The sequence below is a fragment of the Carassius auratus genome, unplaced genomic scaffold (genome assembly GCF_003368295.1).
Source record: "Carassius auratus strain Wakin unplaced genomic scaffold, ASM336829v1 scaf_tig00214714_1_2670353, whole genome shotgun sequence".
Classification (NCBI taxonomy): domain Eukaryota; kingdom Metazoa; phylum Chordata; class Actinopteri; order Cypriniformes; family Cyprinidae; genus Carassius; species Carassius auratus.
The window spans coordinates 651,294-671,931 of record NW_020527778.1 but is presented as its reverse complement, the minus strand read 5'-3'; the positions used below and the strand labels follow the sequence as shown (position 1 = coordinate 671,931).

General features: G+C 35.2%; 1 protein-coding gene across 3 annotated transcripts in view; it reads right to left on the bottom strand.

Moving 5' to 3' along the window:
- Positions 1-20,638, bottom strand: part of LOC113092656 (SH3 and multiple ankyrin repeat domains protein 1-like) — a 43,126-nt gene that overhangs the window by 6,451 nt on the left and 16,037 nt on the right. For 2 of the 3 annotated variants that reach the window (XM_026258334.1, XM_026258336.1), the window contains 17 exons: positions 20,201-20,278; positions 19,941-20,007; positions 19,021-19,199; positions 18,801-18,931; positions 15,156-15,274; positions 14,969-15,070; positions 13,591-13,669; positions 5,042-5,124; positions 4,842-4,966; positions 3,300-3,435; positions 3,118-3,198; positions 2,964-2,972; positions 2,255-2,281; positions 1,986-2,045; positions 1,211-1,326; positions 465-588; positions 110-357 (listed from right to left, as the gene is read on the bottom strand). In XM_026258334.1, the coding sequence (XP_026114119.1) occupies positions 110-357; positions 465-588; positions 1,211-1,326; positions 1,986-2,045; positions 2,255-2,281; positions 2,964-2,972; positions 3,118-3,198; positions 3,300-3,435; positions 4,842-4,966; positions 5,042-5,124; positions 13,591-13,669; positions 14,969-15,070; positions 15,156-15,274; positions 18,801-18,931; positions 19,021-19,199; positions 19,941-20,007; positions 20,201-20,278 (1,764 nt within the window). The remainder of the gene's footprint in view (positions 1-109; positions 358-464; positions 589-1,210; positions 1,327-1,985; positions 2,046-2,254; positions 2,282-2,963; positions 2,973-3,117; positions 3,199-3,299; positions 3,436-4,841; positions 4,967-5,041; positions 5,125-13,590; positions 13,670-14,968; positions 15,071-15,155; positions 15,275-18,800; positions 18,932-19,020; positions 19,200-19,940; positions 20,008-20,200; positions 20,279-20,638) is intronic. The other variant, XM_026258335.1, reaches the window with a different exon arrangement.

Here is a 20,638-nt window from a genome sequence, read left to right as displayed (position 1 = left end):
TTACACCTTTAACACTTTTATTGTAACAGTGTATGTCCAGAAACAGACAAGAAAGACTAAGACTGATGCCACTTCTTGGAATCTTTGACCAGTGATATAAAGCTCTTACCCTGCGGTTGGGCGGTACTCTGTGCTGTGTCTGGCTATGAGGCAAGTGGTGTGATGGAGGCAGAGGAGGAACAGCAAAAAAATGTGTCGGTGCTGCTCTCCTGTCTGTGTGGCCACCGGCAGACAGAGGAGGCTCAGGCGCTGAGGTGTCGGGTGGAGGGGGGATGTCCTCTGGTCCAGGCACAGAAAGACTACGAGACAGCTTCATAGTAGGAGGATGGAGATGTACCCTCTCCTCCTCGGTCACGCCTTTGGGCAGAAGACATGCAGAACACAGTTACATAAACTGCTCTAAGAATTACAGTGCACTTGGTCTGAATAGGGATGAATTCAACACTAGTTGCATTTAATCTCACCCATGGATTTCTGACGCATCATTACGGCACGCTGAGTTGAATGGCCTGATGAAAACTGGGCTTGGTTGTAACCATACCCAGACCCTGATGACATCACGCCAACACCTGATTGTTCAAAAGTTTGCTGTAAAACAGGGAAAAGACTGATGGGGTGGAATATTTAGAACATGTCCTTGCTGCCTCAGTGAAAGACGGCTCTACATCAGACAATCTTACAACTCTACTTCCACACAATGACGGCTTGTAAATTTACTTTTTCTCAGCACCTGCAGCACAGATAAGGTATCACTCTTACACTTATTACTAGGTGAAAAGCCTTACTAACATTACTGTGCAACAGCTAAGATGAGGCAAGCAAATGCAAGTGGTCATATGTAGCAACACAAATCAAAGAACCCTTTTCTTCCACCAAAACTACTGTTTCAAAGCTGTGTGTATAACTTTTCCCAAGTTTTTCTTGTAGCTACTGAGCTGATGCAATGATCAAAAACAAGCTCTACCAAACTTTTCTGTCATGTGTAAAAGCCGATTCTTTTGTTCTGAACATTTCACTAATTTAAGTCCCCGCACAGCATTTCTTATGCCAAAATATTTAGCTACATGCTGCCGATCATGGTGTTGTTTTTTAAAGATGCTTGTTAAAGTTTATGCTGATGATAAATGACAAAAGATACCATACTAACTGTAGTATGTTTTTTACTTCAAAAATGTCAATCAGAATAGAGATAATGAAACAGAGATGTTACCTCATTAGCGTTAAAGCCCTTGTTTCGTTCCTTCTTGCCCCCCGGACCTTTGTGACCCTGAGAGTCTGATGTGCTAATTGTCTGCTGAGCAGCGGCTAGAATCTCATCCAGCTTATCTGGAGAACCACAAAAGAAAATAAACATGTTACAAAACTTGAGATGAATCACCTGGAATAATAATAATATACATTAAAGCTGCAGTAGGGAACTTTTGACGCTCTAGCGGTTAATAAACAGAACTGCTTGTGTCTTGCGGAAGAACATCGTAGCCGGATCTACTTCTCTCTGTTTATGTCTATGAAGAATCACAAAGGTACTGGGTTACTCCGCCGCGGTACCCCCGAAGCAATCTAAAATAGTCCGAATATAAACACTTATTACAGGTGCACCCTAGTGATTCAGGACAAGCCAAAAACACGGTTTGGAAAATGGATTCATGGTGTACTCGCTTATTATGTTCATTTTTCTACATTTTGAACACAAACAAAGTTACGGACCGCTGCTCTGATTGGTGGTTTTTTACCGGGAGCGCATGACTTTCTGCAAATGGCAATAGGACACTGGGAGGAGCCAGAGGAGCTTGATTTTTTCACAGATTATCTGTCTCATATTCTACTGTCAGGACATAATGACAGGTTTAACAAATATGTAAAAAATATTTTTTTACAAAAGTTCCCTACAGCACCTTTAAATGTGAGAATCAAAAGTGTGTGTACAGAAAACAAATTTGTATAAGGAGATAAGATATAGTAAATGAAAAAGATGGGTTTCTTACTAAGCGCCATTTGATAGACACTCTTCTTCTTTTCTGTAGCTTGAGAGCTCTCTGTATGATCTGAGCCACATACAAAAAAGCAACTTCACACACAAATACACAGAGACAGCTACACATGTATCTGACCATAATGATCCTAATAAATAGCTTACAAGAAACAAACCCACACAAATGCATCCTATGTGATAACCATACTAACTAAAGGCAATTGTAATACACATTTCATAACCCTTATGCATTTAAAGAAAACAAAAGAAAAACCAATTCACCTGGTTTCTTCTTCCATGGCGAGGCAGCTGCAAAAGAAAGTGAGTTATGTTAAAAATGCAATAATATGCTTTTATAAATACATGTTTAACTGGACAATATGGTGACAATGTAACATTTTACAAATATTTTATAATTATTTTAAAGTATTAGCAATCGGTGTCAATAAACAGCAAGTATTTTTCTCAAGTTTGCAGTCTGTTTTCACGGTCACTAAAATAAACACATTTTATGACTAATACATATAAACTGCATGCTGTTGTTTATTGTTTAAAATCTAGACTGATCCTGACATTAATAACCTTGATACATTTTATAAGAGAAGAAAGATTATCCAACTAAAAAACGTCAACTCTCTACAATACTATGAAATTATTAAAGAGTTAATTTCATAAATCCTGTCAGAAAACTAAGACATATTCCAACCCTAAAAAAATTGGGATTTTTATTTTTTGCGTAATAATAAAAACGAGGCCTGTTTTAGAATAATTTTTATTTTGTTTGTGCACTGTAAAAAAATTAATGAAAAAAATAAAAATAAATTATATAGAAGCACTGTGAAAAAATATGCTCAATTCCCATAAATTGGCGATATACATTCATAGTTAGTTATTTATTTAGTATTTTGAGGTGAAATGTGTCCTGGATAATTTTTGTGAGATTCATTTTAAGATATTATAATTGTTCAAAATGACAAGACCCTGCACAGACCTTTCTCCACTATGTGCAACGAAGAAAGAAAGACAAAGAAGCAAATTATCAGCCAAAAAGAGAATTGGATATGTCATATCAGAGTTTATGATAACAGTAAATGCTTAATAGAATAACATGCATTTCATGTGTGTATGTATATGTAAGATTGTACCCATCTCCTCCAGTTCTAAAGTCATGGATTTGGAGCGCAGAGCTAAAGCTGGAGGGGTCAGCCGCTTACTTTGCTGGGGAACTAAAGGGAAAGAAAGCACTGTTACATCAAATCAAAAACCGTCCGCAATGCCATTCATTCGTACTCCCACAGACAAATCTACAGTAAAATCGCTCTCTGACCTTTCTTCTTAGGTATTTCCTCCATCTCAGGATTTCGTGCTACCATGACGACCTTCACCACCAGACTGTTCCCGCCCTGGCGAATCATGTTCACCACCTGCCTGTGACCCACCTTCACTACATTGATGCCATTCACCTGTCAAAATACAGACACGATATTTCAATCAATAGTAACTTAAGATACATTCTAATACACATAATAATAATAATAATAATAATACATTTTATTTATATTGCGCTTTTCTTATACCCAAAGCGCTACAAGTACAGTGCAAAAATAAATACATTAAAAATACATTAAAAAAGGAAAAGAAAACAACAAGAAGTATAATAGAATATACATTGAGTGTCACCAATTAGGACACAGACATCTTAAAAAGATGGGTTTTTAACATAACCATTGAAAGTTTTGGTAACAGTATTTAAAAAAAAATTAATTAATTAACACTTTTATTCAGCAAGGATCAAAAGAAAATTCATTAAATTGATAAAAAGTTACAGAAATTAAATCACAAAATATTTAATTTCAAATAAATGCTGCTCTTTTGAACTTTACCTTCATCAAAGAATAAAAAATAAGAATAAAAATGCATCAGTGTATCACACATATTGTATCACTTATAATAATATGTAATAAGTGTATAAAAAAGCAGCACAACTGTTCTCAACACATAATTAGCAGCAAATTAGCATATTAGATTGATTTCTGAAGGATCGTGTGACACTGCAGACTGGAGTAAAGATGCTGAGAATTCAGCTTTGATCACAAGAATGAATTACATTTTAAAACATAAATAAAAACCACTAATACAGTTTCACAATATTAAAATTTTATTGGATTTTGAATCAAATAAATGCAGCCTTGGTTAGCATAAAAGGCTTTTCAAAAACACTGAAAAAATTTTACAAGCCCTGAACTTTTGAACGTGTATATTCCAAACATTCTAATTCTAATTTTTCAATTCTGGTGATTTTCACAAAGAAAAGTTTTTTTATTTTTTATTTTTTTATGAAAAGTATATTTAACCATTATATAAGAAAGGAAATTTGATTTGCAGTTTAGAGAAAGAGAGAGAAGCACAAGTGGGTGTTATCATCAGACTTGATTCAAAATGATTCAACATGATTCACACACCAAATTAACCTGCTGGGAACCGTGAGGTGAAGGTTTTTGCTAACAGGGCGTTGTGTCTGGAGACGCATCAATAAAAATATATTTTGCAGCAACACATAGTCAAGATGGCATACACACAGAACACAAGATCCATTTCATCTTCTCTTCCAGAATCAATTAAAAGTAGGTAACACAAGTATCTCAGTGAGGTTTATCACCTCAGTGTAGGTGTTAAGATTTGTTCAGTGTTGGGTTTAACACCTCACAGACTGAGGCTATACCGCTAAACTAGTTTTGGCTTTTCTAGCGATGCAGCATTCGGTCTTCTATTTAACATTCTATGGCTCTTTATCTAATAAAACTTGTTTAAATGGTTCATTAGATATCTATAACATGGTTGCATCAAAGAAGGCGACATCTTTGCTGACCTCGATCAGGAAATCCCCCATTCGCAGGCCGGACCTCCACGCGACGCCCCCCTCATCCACAGACTCGAGGTACTGCAGAGCAGGGAAAGCTGGAGTCGGGCTGAACTCCTCCACAGGAGTCTGAGCTGGAGATCCACAGATCACAATCATGGATGTGATCCGTCTATATCATGCTGTGCTCGCTGATGTCCATCACTTACCTTTGGCCCCTCGGAGTACAAAACCGAAGCCTTCATTTTCTTTTTTCTGCAGAAGTACAGTTTTCTCCTTTATGATGTAGTCACTGTCAGAGAGAGAAGAGAGAAGCTCATTTGAAAGATTAATAACAATAACAGAAAAAGTCTCAGGTTGTGCATGTAACCATAGTTCCCTGAGAAGGGGAACAAGACACTGCATCCCCTAGAGAGTGCTATGGGGAATGCCTCCGGCATGACCGGTGTCTGAAGCATGAGTCTAAACACGACAATGAACTTGACTGTGGCAGGCGGCAGCCTATGACATCACAGCTGGTGCAGCTGTTAAAGGGCACCTGTGAAATACGTAATTACGCTTCTTGCCTGAAGGCAACGTGCAGCAATTCTTCAGGAGTTCATTGCAAAGGGACTCTCTGTCTCCTTCTCAGGATTCATGCATGACCAGAGATGTTTCCTTTCGAATGGGAATTCGCGCTGCATCCTCTAGAGGCCACTATGGGAATGGTGAACCAACGCTGCCATGTCATACTCAAAGGAATCCTCAACCCTCAACCAGCAAAGCAATCATAGACCAAAGCTTCTCAAGAACAGAGGCCTCAACAGGCCAGCAACCAAAGAGGCTTGCAAAGAGCCTAACACTGAGAGCTAACTGGCCCACAAGGCCTAAATACAACACCTCTCAAACTGAGAAGTGGCATGATAACACTCCATATTACGTTCAATAGCCTAGGAGGCTCCCAGAAATCCTAATAATCTAGTATACTACCCCACCTTCCGAGCTCTAGGAGTGGAGGCCTTGACATTACAATGATCTGAAACGAGAGGAGCCCTAACTACACCCTACCCTCAGGACATACTGTAAGGGGGCTCACAGACTCACAGATGCTGTCCTAGTGGAGCTCTGGCGAACGGAGGCCTCCATGAAGATAACTCTCTGTAGCAAGAAGAGTCCTCAAGATGCTCGCAATAAATGGTCAAGGAGCGAAGACCTCAGCATGATGACTCTCTAAAATGAGAGGAGGCCTAACCACACCCCCGAGCATAGTATACTGTGCAAGGAGAAAAAGATGTCCTGGCGGCACTCTGGTGAGTGAAAGCCTCAATGAAGAGTATAGCAAGAGAAGACCTGATGACAGTCACAGCAAGTCACAGCAGGTCACAGCAGCCAAGGAGGCTCACAAAGAACCTAACAACTTAGCACCTTAACAACTTAACCCGTCTCAATGGCTGTCATGGGACCCAACCACAGAGTGCAGATGCTTAACTCTCTTCCCTCAAGAGAAAGCCAAGCCCAAGTGTAACCAATTACTGCGACTGCATTGTGAAAAGCATGCATTTAACCTCAAGCATGCAAGCTCAAACTAAAGATTCCATCACTTTGAAAGAATCAGGGGGACAGACATTAATTAATTGCTTTTTAAGTGCCTTAAACTCCATCACGAGCCGAATGCACTCATGCAAACACCAACTACTATCCCTTAGGAGAGAGCAGAAAGGAAAAGGTTCCTTATCTGTCTCTTATAGTGAGTCTTGTGAATGCATCATACTTAGTGCATCCAGCATGCTCGTAGAAAAAAACTGCATTCCACCCAAAAAGGCGTCCCACATCCTTTGGGAATAGGGACAGTACATGCATTCTGCATTCTGCATTCTGCTCCCTCATGAGCTAAACATGCATGCTCCAAAGTCATGTTCAAACAAATGCTCTCCTAAAGACGAAAAAAAAAATAATGATGTACTTCACAGGTTCCCTTTTATTACCCTCGCCTCACCAGCTGTGATATCATAGGCTGTTGCCTGCCAATGTCAAGTTCATTGTTGGGTTTAGTCGCTGCACATCACTGAGGCATTCCTCATAGCGCTCTCTACAGGACGCAGTGCGACGTCCCATTCGAAAAGGAAACAAACAAATTACAAATGAAAATTTACATGAAAATGGAAAATAAAAAAAATAAAAACAAACTAAAAATATTAACTTAAGAAATTACTTGTCACCATTTTGGAATATAAACCTAAGACAGGGTTATTATTGTTAAATAAAACTAAAATCATATATTTAACTTGTTTATTGTAAATGAACAAAAAACTTGTATATTAACTTTTTTCTTTACATTTAGTTAGTTGCCAAGGAAACAGTATAAATTTTCATTTGGTTTACATTAAATAATTTACTAAAAGTACTAAAACTAAAACCAAATTTTATAAAAACCATATATATGACAAACACAACAGAAACTTTAAAATGTACAATAATATATACAATATATACAAATTAAGAGTAATTCATATATATATATATGTGTGTGTGTGTGTGTGTGTGTGTGTGACTAACACAACAGGAACTTTCAAATGTACAAAAATATATAAAATATATACAAATAAAAACAAATTTATATATATATATATATATATATATATATATATATATATATATATATATATATATATATATATATATATATATATATATATTGCTAGCTGTTTGCTAGCTGTTTCAGGCTGGTCATCTTGGATCAGAAGCAAACAAGCTACAGTTTAAAGTGGTTAAGATGTTTATAAAACTGTGACTCATAAACCAACCAGTTAATATCCAGATTTAATAAGTGAAAGTAAAATTGATGTGACGTGGCCCAGTATGGTGTCCCACACTCAAATTTGTGCTCTGCATTTAACCCGAACACACACACACACACACACACACACACACACACACACACACACACACACACACACAATCACACACCCGGAGCAGTGGGCAGCTATTGCTGCAGTATAATGACCAGCTCTAGACCAGTTAGAATCCACCATGTTCCAAAACACAGCTACAAGCTGAAGCTCAGAAACAGAAATGATTCATAGAAATTAATTTATGTTGGGTTTAAAGTAGTAACAATACCGGTAGTAACTATGGAATTTTGGCGGACACCATGGTTGCCATGGTGAGCGTATGGGGGCTGGTCTGTAGACGTGTGCAGCTAGTTCAGTGCAAAGACATTGACAGTTACAGACTACAGACGTTTTCGAGTATAAATAGTCTGAGTAGTGCATTCACACTGAAAATTTCAAGAATAATAAAATAAAGTGTGGAATGTTGGACACTTCATGCACTCAACTGATGCAGCTTTGATTACATAGTGGAGTGGGAGGGGCTATAAGACTTCGATGATGAAGGACAAAATAATCTTACATTATTCACACACTACACGTTTGAGTGCATAGTGCAGAAGTACATAGTGTGTAAGTGCAGTGTATAGTGCATAATTTAGATTAGCTGCAAGTTAGAATAAAATGTCATGTTTAATTTAGTGAAAACTGAAAATCCAACACCAAAAAAATAGTCTTTGACTGTACTGATGTCAATTTAACTAACAGACGACCAGTGCTGGGTGGTTATCTGGATTACATCATAGATGCAGCCCTTGTAATTAAAGTACATTACATTTTAAAATGCTCATAATCAGATACTTTTTTGTGGATTACTTGATTTAATGAAATATTATCTTTTAATCAACTCATAAACCATCTGCAGATCTTTTGAGAAACCCTGGAGTAATGTTATGTCATGTTTAATGTATTTCTTGATGCTGATAACAAAGAATGGAATATATGCTGTTAAAACAACAAACCCATTCAAATCTAGAAACAAGTGAGGACAAAAGAACCTAAGGGTAATCAAAAAGTAGTCAGAATGAATTATCTAAAATCTAGATTATATTACCTACTACAATTTTCATCATGTAATTTGTAATCAGTAACAGACTACAATTTTTATGTAATTTACGCAGCACTGCAGACGACACACTTTAGACTTCTAGTTCTTATATGAAGCTAATTAGAAGCTTAAAACCAAACTAAACCTTAATACTGATAGGTTTTGTCACATGAAGCACATTTTTATGCCACATTTTAAACAATTCAGGAGCATCACAGCATGCTAAAAAATTATATTAAGATTAGCAGCGATGGAAAACTAAAACAAGTTTTGTAACTAAAGAAAATTATTGTTTAATTCTTTTAACATCAGCTAAACATGTTTTTATTTAAGTTGTGATTTTCAAGCCGACAGAAGCATTTTCCTTCTTAAATGCGGTTCACAACAGACAACACAACATTGCATCTGAGTAGGAATAACATAAAGGCATAAGAGGCATAAATAACAGAGTTTGGGCTGAGCAACCAACTGTTTAAATGCATACATGCAATCACGTAAACATGCTTGAACCCAAAGCAAATTCTACTGCAAAAGGAAACTTAAAAAATAAAAATAAAACTGTAAAAATTTAGCCATTTAAAATCTACACATTCATGCCATATTTGTGAGAATAACAACATGCAAACAAATTAATATTCACATTATCCGCATTGGAAAACCAAAATAAATTCAGCTTTGAACATTAATTAAACACCTTAAAACTGAGCTGAGCGTTTTCCTTTTTATTGCAATTATGATTTTCCCTTACAAAATCCTCACGTGAGAAGTTTGCACATTTTCTAGAAGTTGATCTATCTCGAATTTTAATCCGACCCGGCAGCAGCATTTTCCTACTTAAACGCCATTCCCAACAGCGTTGCACATCTCCTCATCAGTGTAGGAATGTCAGCGGGAAAGATAGTGATGAATAAATGACGATACACACATTCATCCTGTATTTGATCAAAGCCGCAGCATCACAACTTTCTATGATGTACTGTGTGTTTCACACACACACACACACACACACACATGCATGCATGCATATATATATATATATACACCCATAGTGACTCATACCGGTTCAATGACTCAAAAACACACATACATGTCACATGAACCAATATACAACACTAAAACACACACAGCAAAATAATGCTGTGTATATACAGTGACAGCCACATTCACGACTCATATGCACACGTATACACATATATACACAATCACTGTACGAGAGAGAGGGATTTGATTAGCGATAAACGACCAGACTGTAGCCACACACACACACACACATACAGATGATATATACTGTATATAAAAACATTCTGCTCAACGGTCTGTCTGCTACCTCTTCAGAGCATCCATCTGCCTGTCTCGCTCTCTCTCGCTCTATCTCTCTCTCCGCAGCGACAATAAAAGAACGGAGCAGCCGATACCTGTAAATGAACCAGACGCTGCGGTTCTGGGGACCGAGCGAGGGCCATGAGGATGAGAGGGAGAGAGGGAGAGACAGGTCTTTCTCTCCGTATCCCCCCATTGCCATGTCCCCCCCCCTCCTCAGAGTCCTCCTCCTCCTCTCCAGCCCTCGAGAGAGAGAGAGAGAGAGAGAGAGAGAGAGAGAGAGAGAGAGAGAGAGAGAGAGAGAGACCCTACACGCTTATGATCGAGAGAGGAGGAGGAGAGAGAGAGAGAGAGAGAGAGAAAGGGGGGGTTTTACAGAGCTCACATTCAGTCACTGCGACATTCAGAGAGACAGAACGAGGAGGGGTTGTGTGAAAAAAAGAGGAGGGAGAGAATGAAAGAAACGAGTGTGGGAGAGAAACATGCTTTAAAGGAATAGTTCACTCGAAAACCAGAATCCTGTGCTCGTTTCAAACCTGTGTGATTCTCTTTCTAACGTGGAATGCGAAAGGAGATGTTTAGCTGAACGTTCTTGTTGCTCTTTTCCATATAATAGAGATGTGACACACAGCCAAGTATGGTGACCCACACTACACTCAGAATTCGTGTTCTGCATTTCATCCATCCAAAGTGCACACACACAGAGCAGTGAACACACACACACACACACACACACACACACAGCAGTGGGCAGCCATTTATGCTGCGGTGCCCGGGGAGCAGTTGCGGGTTCAATTCCCCAACTAGAAAGAAAGTAACATTTGCTTTCATGCAGTTGGGAGATACTTTAATCCAAAGCGACTTGCATTGCATTAACAGTACATCATTTATGTAGAAATGCATGCATTGCATGGAAACTGAACCCATTGCATTCCAAACGCCATGCTCTATTGTTTGAGATACATAATGCTCAATTTAAACTGATACATGCATTCTCCAATTGCAACAGGTTTGATTTCAGTGATGCCAAAAGTAATTTCTTTATAGCTTCTGGTTACAGTTTTTGTTGTTAGACATAAACGGTCAAAAATAGCAAGTATTTCAAATGATCAAAGGATAGCTTTGCATGAGGAGCAGACCTAAATGTAACATTTATATTAACGTATTTGGAAGACGCTTTTATCCAAAGTGACTTACATAGCATTCAAGATAAAAATGCATGCATTGCCTGGGAATTGAACAAGTGGGATTGCAAATGTCATGCTCTATTGTTCAAGCTTAAGGAATGCTTCGTATTAATAGATTTTTTTCTCTATCATGTCAGGTTTGATGTCAACGAAGCCGTCTTGACAGCTTCTGGTTTCAGTCTATTTTTGTTGTAGACACCGCCATTAAAAACGTCAGACTGTAACCGTGCATGAGAAGCAGACACATGCATTTGGTGCTTTTATTATTGCAATCAAGGTACACATTGAAGCCTGTATAAAAATGCCAGATTCCCTGCTAATTGAACCCATGCTGTTTGTGCTTTAGGAATGGTTCATTAAAACAGTTAAACACTGATGACTTTTCCCATCGCACAGGTCTGAGGTCAGTGATGCCAAAAGCCATTTCTTTAATTTCATGAGATGCAGAGAAATTATAGTAATATAATGACCTCTTTTATGATACTTTCATGGTGTTTTTCTGGCCTTGACAGCTCCAGGTTACAGTCTATTATTGTCGATAATGCAGTTGATCATACGATTTTCAGTCAATTAATTACTTAAATATGGTGTGTCACACCAAGTATCATACTGTATGACTTCAGAAGCCTGGGAAATAATGAGAATATAGACTATAAAAGATAGAAAATAAAAGTAAGATATTTTTTTTAAAGAAATTAATCAGTAGCATTAAATTGATCAAAAGTGAAAGATATTTATAAAGTTACAAAAGATTTCATAAAAAATAGTTATTTTGAACTTTCTATTCATCAAAAAAAAAATCATGTAAAACATGTATGCATAATTATGAAGCAGAAAAATGATTTTAACATTGTTAATAATCAGATAAATGTTTTTTGGAGCAGCAAATCAGCATCTGAAGATCATGTGACATGGATCAGTGATGCTAAAAAATTCAGCTTTAAATAACAGAAATAAATTATATTTTAAAACATATTACAATAGAAAACATTTCTTTTAAATTGTAATAATATTTCACAATATTAATGTTTTTATTGTATTGTTTATATAAATGCAGCCTTGGTGAGCGGAAGATACTTATTGTGAAATCTTTCTGAAATAAAAAAATTCTTTTTGGACAACAAAACAAAACAAAACAGTGTTGTGGTTTGCAACGACGTGAGGGTGAGTAAATAATGACAGAATTTTCATTTTTGGGTGCTCTATTCCTTTCATACGGACCCTGAGATAAACTGTGGGATTTTGATGAGTGGGTGAGAGATGTATTCACCACACACTCGTCCTGCATGGCAACAGATGATCAAGACAGCTTATATGTGCACGGACACTCACACAAAACACAATTTTACATATCGACTGGAAAGCATTTCAGCTGAAGGTGTGTGAGAGAGAGACAGCAGCGGCTCACACCGCATGTGTTAATAATCCACATGAGAGCCACAGATCCAAACATCGTTGTGTCATTTTTCGAAAGTGGCTGTGACATTTGCATACAGTCTAGTGGAGGCAGAGACTCGCTTTGTGTACCTGCCAGCAAACGTTTGAAACAGGAAGCAGCCGCTAATCTTTTATATGGTGAATCCGTTCGATTTCACTGGATCAACATGTACTGTACTTGCTAGTGAGCACACACTTTATCACAGACCTAGAATAGGAAACACATTTCCAATCTAGAGGCACTGCACAACCTTAAGTGCCACCATTTTCAGTTTAACATGATTTAAGCTCAGTATTTAACATACTGTATACATTATATTAGTTGCAAGTTATTTCTATAGTACCTTTTAAAAATTATGGAATATTAATATATTAACAGACTTTATCTGTATTTAGAAAATAGGCATTAAATTGATCAAAGACGTTTTTAATGTAAATGCTTCAATTCAAAATAAACGCACTATTCATCAAATAATCCAGAAAAATAAAATGTATCACAGTTTCCATAAAAATATGAAGCAGCACAACTGTTTTCAACAGTGATAATAATCATAAATGTTTCTTGAGCAGTAAATCAGTATATTATTATGATTTCTGAAGATCATGTGACACTGGAGACCGGAGGAATGATGTTGAAAATACAGCGGAGCATCACAGAAATAAATGACATTTTAAATGATATACAAATAGGAAAGTTATTTTAAGTTGTAATAATATTTCACAATATCACTGTATTAATGTATAGCCTTAAAACATAAAAACTTTTCAAACCACGAACATTTATATTGTGTAATTATTGTGTGTGTGGGTGTGTGTGTGTGTGTGTGTGTGATTACACAGATAAAAGGTTAAATATTAAAAATGTGAAGAAGTGAATTCAGAATCCATTCTGTTCCCACCTGGGCACTTCAAGACCATCGTAAGTTCCTACTGTGTGATGACGAAACAGTTTCCTCTTTGCCTTCTCACTGCGGCTCTCTGAAACACACACACACACACACACACACACACACACACTGACTGTTAGCACATGTAGGCGTGTATATCTGTGTAGATGGAAGTGTGATGTATTCAGCTTGATGTGATTTTGCATATTCGAGTGCTGTGCGCATGAAGATTATGTGAGAAGGCAAATCACCACGGGGAAAAAGAGCTGGGGGACATCCTCAAAAAAGAGAGAAAAGACCCATAAAGGATTCATAAAGAAATGAAATAATTCCCCATTGTGTTTCAGGATCATGGTTTGTCGATAGTAATTACAAACAGCTTAATTCATGTAGAACAGAAGTCCACATTTAGGTAAGCAGAGAGGAAGAACATTAGCGTTTATCTTTCATAGATCAGGAGAGCTGGATTTCTCACTTATGGTTCAACTCATATCTCAGCTATTTTTCTGATTGCTTCTATTGTCAAAAATATTCCAGAACATTTGCTTATATGTGACACTGGACCACAAAACCGCTCATAAGGGTACATTTTTCAAAATTGAGATGCATGCATCATAACTGAATAAATATGCTTTCCATTTGTCTGAGACACAACTATTAGAAAATCTGGAATCTGAGGGTGCAAAAAAATCTAAATATTGAGAAAATGAAGTAAAGTGCAATGCATATTACTAGTCAAAAATGTATTTGATTTATTTATGGTAGAAAATTTATAAAATATTTTCATTGAACATGATTTTTACTTAATATCCTAATGATATTTGGCATAAAAGAAAAATCGATCATTTTAACCCATACAATGTATTTTTGACTATTACTACCGTATTTTCCAGACTAAAAGTCACACTTTTTTTCATAGTTTGGCTGGTTCTGCGACTTATAGTCAGGTGTGACTTTTTTTTCAAAATTAATTTGACATGAACCAATAGAAAACACTACCGTCTCCAGCCGCCAGAGGGCGCTCTATGCTGCTCAGTGCTCCTGTAGTCTACACTGAACACATAGAGCGCCCTCTCGCGGCTGGAGACGGTAATGTTTTCTCTTGGTTCTTGGTTCTAAATAAATGCGACTTATATATGTTTTTTTCCTCATCATGACGTATTTTTGGACTGATGCGACTTATACTCAGGTGCGACTTATAGTCCGAAAAATACGGTTTAAATATATCCCAGAGACATTTTTCAAATTCATGAAATAAATGTGTTAGTTCTTGTTGTCCAGCACATCTTCAAACCCGAGGACTGACTGAGACACTGTTAAGACTCAAATAAAGGCTCTTTCTTTCACAGACACGGCTGAGATATTAAAGAGAGCTGGGGTGTTGCTGTACCTGTTTGCTGCTCCTGAACCTCTTCTACACAATCAGCAGGAAACCAGCCTGTGCGGCCCTTCACTCTTCCTTCCCAGAATCCTCCTTCACCTACACTCAACACTGAGAGAGAGAGAGGGTTTGACACAGCTTTCATAAACCTTGCATATTCAAATGTTAATATTGAGTTGAAGAGAAGTCTCCTGACCTTTGACCTTGTCCCCTTTGTTGAGGCTGATCTCAGGCTCACTGTGAGCGGAGTGAGAATGTGTCGCCACAAACTCTCGACCCGGGACAGCGCTGTAGAGACGCTTCCTCTGACCTCCTCTATAACACACACACACACACACACACACACACTCTTACTGTTAACTGCTACTAAAAAAACTAACTTATTTCAGTTAGTAGCCATCAATAAATAAACATTCTTATTTATGTTTAAGTTGACTTACTAAAATATTACAACTAAGCTGTGAAAATATTACATAAAACTATATAAAGCTATAGGGAAAAAGTTAAACTAAATATATTGTGTGTGTGTGTGTGTGTGTAAACTTAATACACATCACAAATATATTACTTATTTAAATGTAAAAAATATATATAATAATAATAATAATAATAATTACAAATATTGCCTAACTGAAATAAATATGTAAAAGCTAAAGTACTAAAATATCTAAAAAAAGACAAACTTTAACTTAAAAAACGTATACTTAAAGCTAAACAGAAAATGAAAAACAATCTTAAATTTCTATATTTTATTTTCTAAAACTAATTCTAAAATAAATATATATTAAATCTATATATAATCTATATATATATATATATATATATATATATATATATATATATATATATATATATATATATATATATATTAAATTAAATTAAATTAAATTAAATTAAATTAAATTAAATTAAATTAAACGCTATACAGAAATGTAAAATCATTAAAAATTACAAAAACAATGTAAACACTTCAAAATATTTAAACAAATATTGAAACAGAATTAAAAAAAAAAAGCATTTTAATTGAAATTAATATGAAGCTATATAGAAATATAAAAAACTAATAAAATTAACAAAAACATATAACAAGCCTAAAATAAAAAAACTCAAAGTACTAAAATTAAAACTAAAATAACTTTAAACTATAAAAACAATATTTAAAAAATTAATAAAATGTAATTTAAAATGTCAATAAATATCTATAAATAATACTAAAATAACACTGGGACAGACAGAGGAACACAGAATACAGTAATGTGAACAGACAGGCAAAAAGTTGTATCCTATCCAAAGTAATAAAGAAATAGTGTAGGCGGGTGACTCTGTGCATTAGTGCCAATGAATAACGTCGGCTTGGTTTGTTAAATCGAGTATGTTTCCAAAGATTTGGTGCAGAAATATGATTGTAATAACTCTCTAGTATTTGGATCTCATCCATTACTGTGCACCGTGGGACAAAACCCTCAAACTAAATCATTAAGTCAAGGATGTTACCAAAATTCAAGACTGCCTGGACCAAATGGAAAAGTAAAAGTTTAAGAATCCACTCCTAGTCTGAACAGACGTCAGATAAACTAATGTATGGAAGCCAAAGAGTGAATGTTTTAGCATGATGACTGATTCTTTAACACAGCAGAAAGTGTGTGTTTCTTAGCCACTGAGTAAGAATTAACTCAGTATGGCAGTGGTGCTTTGGCCAGAAGCCTGACAGCGCAAATCACGACACGCTAAATAGTGAGTCAGAGCTTCTGTAATGTACCAGAAACCAACGCTGACAGTTTAACACAAAAACACAGCAATGATAGAGGTAAAGATCTAAACATGTGCTCACACTTTAAATATGTTCATATAATCAGAGACATTTCTTTGGTTATCAATGCAATGGTTTTCCTGTAACGTCACGCTGATGTTGACGCACTACTGAACTAATGTTGAGCGAAACATCTCCAGCGCGGTAAGCTACGTTCCTAAAATGCAGTCGGATAAAGCTCAAGAGTCACATTTTACATCAAAAAGAAAAAGACAGAAAAAATGAATGACGTTTTGCTTAGAATATCATTAAAATAAAAATGTAACCTATTTATAGGTCATGACAGTTAAGCACATTAATTAATGCATCAAGACTTTTTCGTTTTTGGTCATTTTCATTATAGTTATTATTATAACTACTTAATTATTCTGAATGGTGATTGTTTCTAGACCTATGTCTATATATATATATATATATATATATATATATATATATATATATATATATATATATATATATATATATATATATATATATATATATATATATATATATATATGTATAAAAATGTTTTTTTGAAATCTCATTATGATTCTAATTATTATAATACAATGTTTTTTTGTTTACAGTTGATATAACTATATATATATATATATATATTGCTTTGCTTTTTTTAAATTCAATAAATTAAAGTTAGTAAAAGGTAGTACAACAAAAGGTTTAAATTAAATTAAATTAAATTAAATTAAATTAAATTAAATTAAATTAAATTAAATTAAATTAAATTAAATTAAATTAAATTAAATTAAATTAAATTAAATTAAATTAAATTAAATTAAACGTAAGATTCAAATAATTAAGATAAAACACTTTATTTTATTATTTGTTATGTGATTAACCAACATCAGCCATCTGCGAACTTGTGTAGTTAATTTTTTTATTTCATATTAAATCATGTTTAAACTTAGTGTGTGTGTGTGTGTGTGTGTGTGTGTGTGTGTGTGAGATTGTTTATTCACCAGAGACGTTTACCAGCACTGAAATCAAACAACAAGTAATTTGAAATAACACAAATGTAATTAAAAGCCAGAGGCATGCTGGGAAATACATGTATTAATTTCTGCTGGCCTGAGGTGCTTCTCATTTCCATGGGTTTGGGGTTTGAGCTTTGAGCCTGTGTTTGCAGGAGTTGCTCTGGTGTGCTGTAGATCTGCTGAGAGGATGATGATTGATTTCTCAGCCTGAACTGTTCTTCTCAGTCAGAAAGATTTGTGCCGTTTCTCATCGTTTGCAGTGTGTTCAACACAGAGAGCGTCAGTAAGTAACTAAACTACCAACATTTACCACAATACTGTCGCTCTTCCAGGAATGAGACAAAGCGCTACAATAATAGATGAATAAGTTTACTCGTGAAGCACCACAATGTCTAATTCTTTAATAAAGATGAATTAAAAACTGAAAACTGAAAATAAATGAAAGCTAAAACTGAAACAAAAAATAAATTCAATCTAAACAAAAACTAAGAAAATTGACAAAACTAAATATATATTTATATATATATATATATATATATATATATGAATTCAAAATAGAAAAATGTAATATAATATATAATTAAAATGTGAAATTGAATTTGTAAAATATTTAGTTTCTGTTACATTATATATATATTTTTCTTTAATTAGCGTAAGTAATTTACATAAGTATATAAGGGTAATTTATTTATATAATCACATTTCAATATCATTTATATTATTATTTTCTGATTTTAATCATTAACATTTTTATTTTTTATTTTTTTTATCATATGCATTTCTATGTATATATGTATTTTTTTATATATATTCATTTATGCATAAAATTTTATGAATTGGTTCATTAAGATGGGTTTTTTAAATACTGATAAAAAAAAAAAAAAAATTCAGACTCAATTATATACTGTATATCAGGTTTCTAGTTATTTTTTATTTATTTTTCTCGTTCGTGTTGCTGCATCAATGAAACCCGTGAACTTTTCCAGGATTTGCTCTTGAAAAACATCCCCAGTTTATATACAGTGGTCAGAGACGGTCCCCGGGGATCTGTGCTCACCCCTGCCTCCCTCGTTGCTTGTGCTGCTTGTCCTCCGTCTCTCCTTCCTCTCTCCCTCGAGACGGGGATCGGGTCCGGGCTCCACGGGGACTGCTGGAGCTCCTCACAGCGAAAGATGCCCGGCGCTGAGTCTGATTGAAACGAGAGGAAACACATGTTTTGGCGGCTGATGTCTGTGTTCGTGTGTTCCCCTGATGGCCAGCAGGGGGTGAAGGGTTACCTGAGCAGATGGCATGCTGGAGGCAGCGGGGAGCACTACGGGGTCCATGAGCGTCGTCATCATGTTCTCGCTCTTGGCGCGGAGCAGCGGGTGAGGATGCTGAAGGCCGGGTGTGATGCCTTGATTCAACATACCGTCCATAAAGACAGGAGCGTATTTGGGAGTTTCCAAAAACGGAACTAGTGGGAAAAGAGTAAAAGATTAGAGGAAAAGAGAGCGTATAGAGATGGGCTCTGTTCCAAAACCTAGTGAGCTGCCTTCAAAGGAACTTCAAAAGCAGGCAGTTTGGAAGGTCTACACACAGTAGATAGGAAATAATGAAGCACATGAGAATTGATTCAAAGGGAACGTGACTTTAGCATGTTCCTAAAAGTGTTATTTCAGTATTATTTATAGTTGTTAATATTTTTAATTAGCTTTTGCTTTTATTTCATATTTAGTTTTAGCGTTTTAGTATCTAAAATTTCTCTGTTTTTAAATTTTTTAATTATTTAAAATTATTTTATTATGATATTTTATGATTTTATATTTATATTTATATTTATAATATATATAAAATAATAAATTATTGTATATATATATACTTTTTTATTATTTAAAATTATTTTATTATAATATTTTATTATTTTATATTTATAATATTTCAGCTGAATAATGATTAATAATTTTTTATATGTAAATAATAAGTTTAAACTAATAGTTTCAGGTAATAACAACAGCTATCATAAACACACACACAAAAAAACACGTAAATATTGAGTAAAATGGTCTGATTTAATCAATTTTTCAGCACAAAGCATTATGGGTTTTCACCAATATAAGGCATCTTTGTAGGCAACAAAAAACACAAGATCTTAGATTTTGGAGGACAGCTAAGGTATGCATATCTCTTGCTGTGCACATTTGAAATATAAACTTACCGACATCTGCATCATCGTGATTTTTGATGATTTCTCCAAGTTCAAAGTGGCCAGACATCACAGCGACCTGTCAAACACAGCACTGATATATACTTTGCAGCAGTCTTTTATATGAGCACAATCTGTGCAATTCTAGGTATATAATATCTATTGTAGATGTCTTTATGTCTTGTCAGCCTTTTATGTTTAGTACAGCGGTGAAACCTCCCACATGCATGTATAAGAAGTCATTCTGACTAGAAGGATTAATACACAGATACCTGGAAAGGGGTTTGACCGTGTTTGTTCTTCATCTCTTTACTGGCTCCTCGGTAAAGAAGGACCCGGGCACAGCTCTCCTGATTGGACAGAGGAGAGGACACATTTACTACAGAAGCAAAATGACATAAGATACCAAGACTTCTTTTCCTTATAAAAAAATAAAAAACATTTCAGTTTCTCAGAAAATAAACTCACTTAATTTTGTTCAAATCCTCAGAAAGCAAGGCTTCATATCATCATTTATGAACTTAAGTAAATGTATCTTGATTTAAAGATATTTGTATTGGAAAAAATACCAAAATACTGAGGAAGATATTCATTATTAGCAGTGCATGCAACATTTAATGTCATGACTTTATCAATTTCTGACTTCCTGCTCTGATTTATTACCTTTGAGGAATGGTGAATTAAATTTTTTTAAGACCTGCAGAAACCCT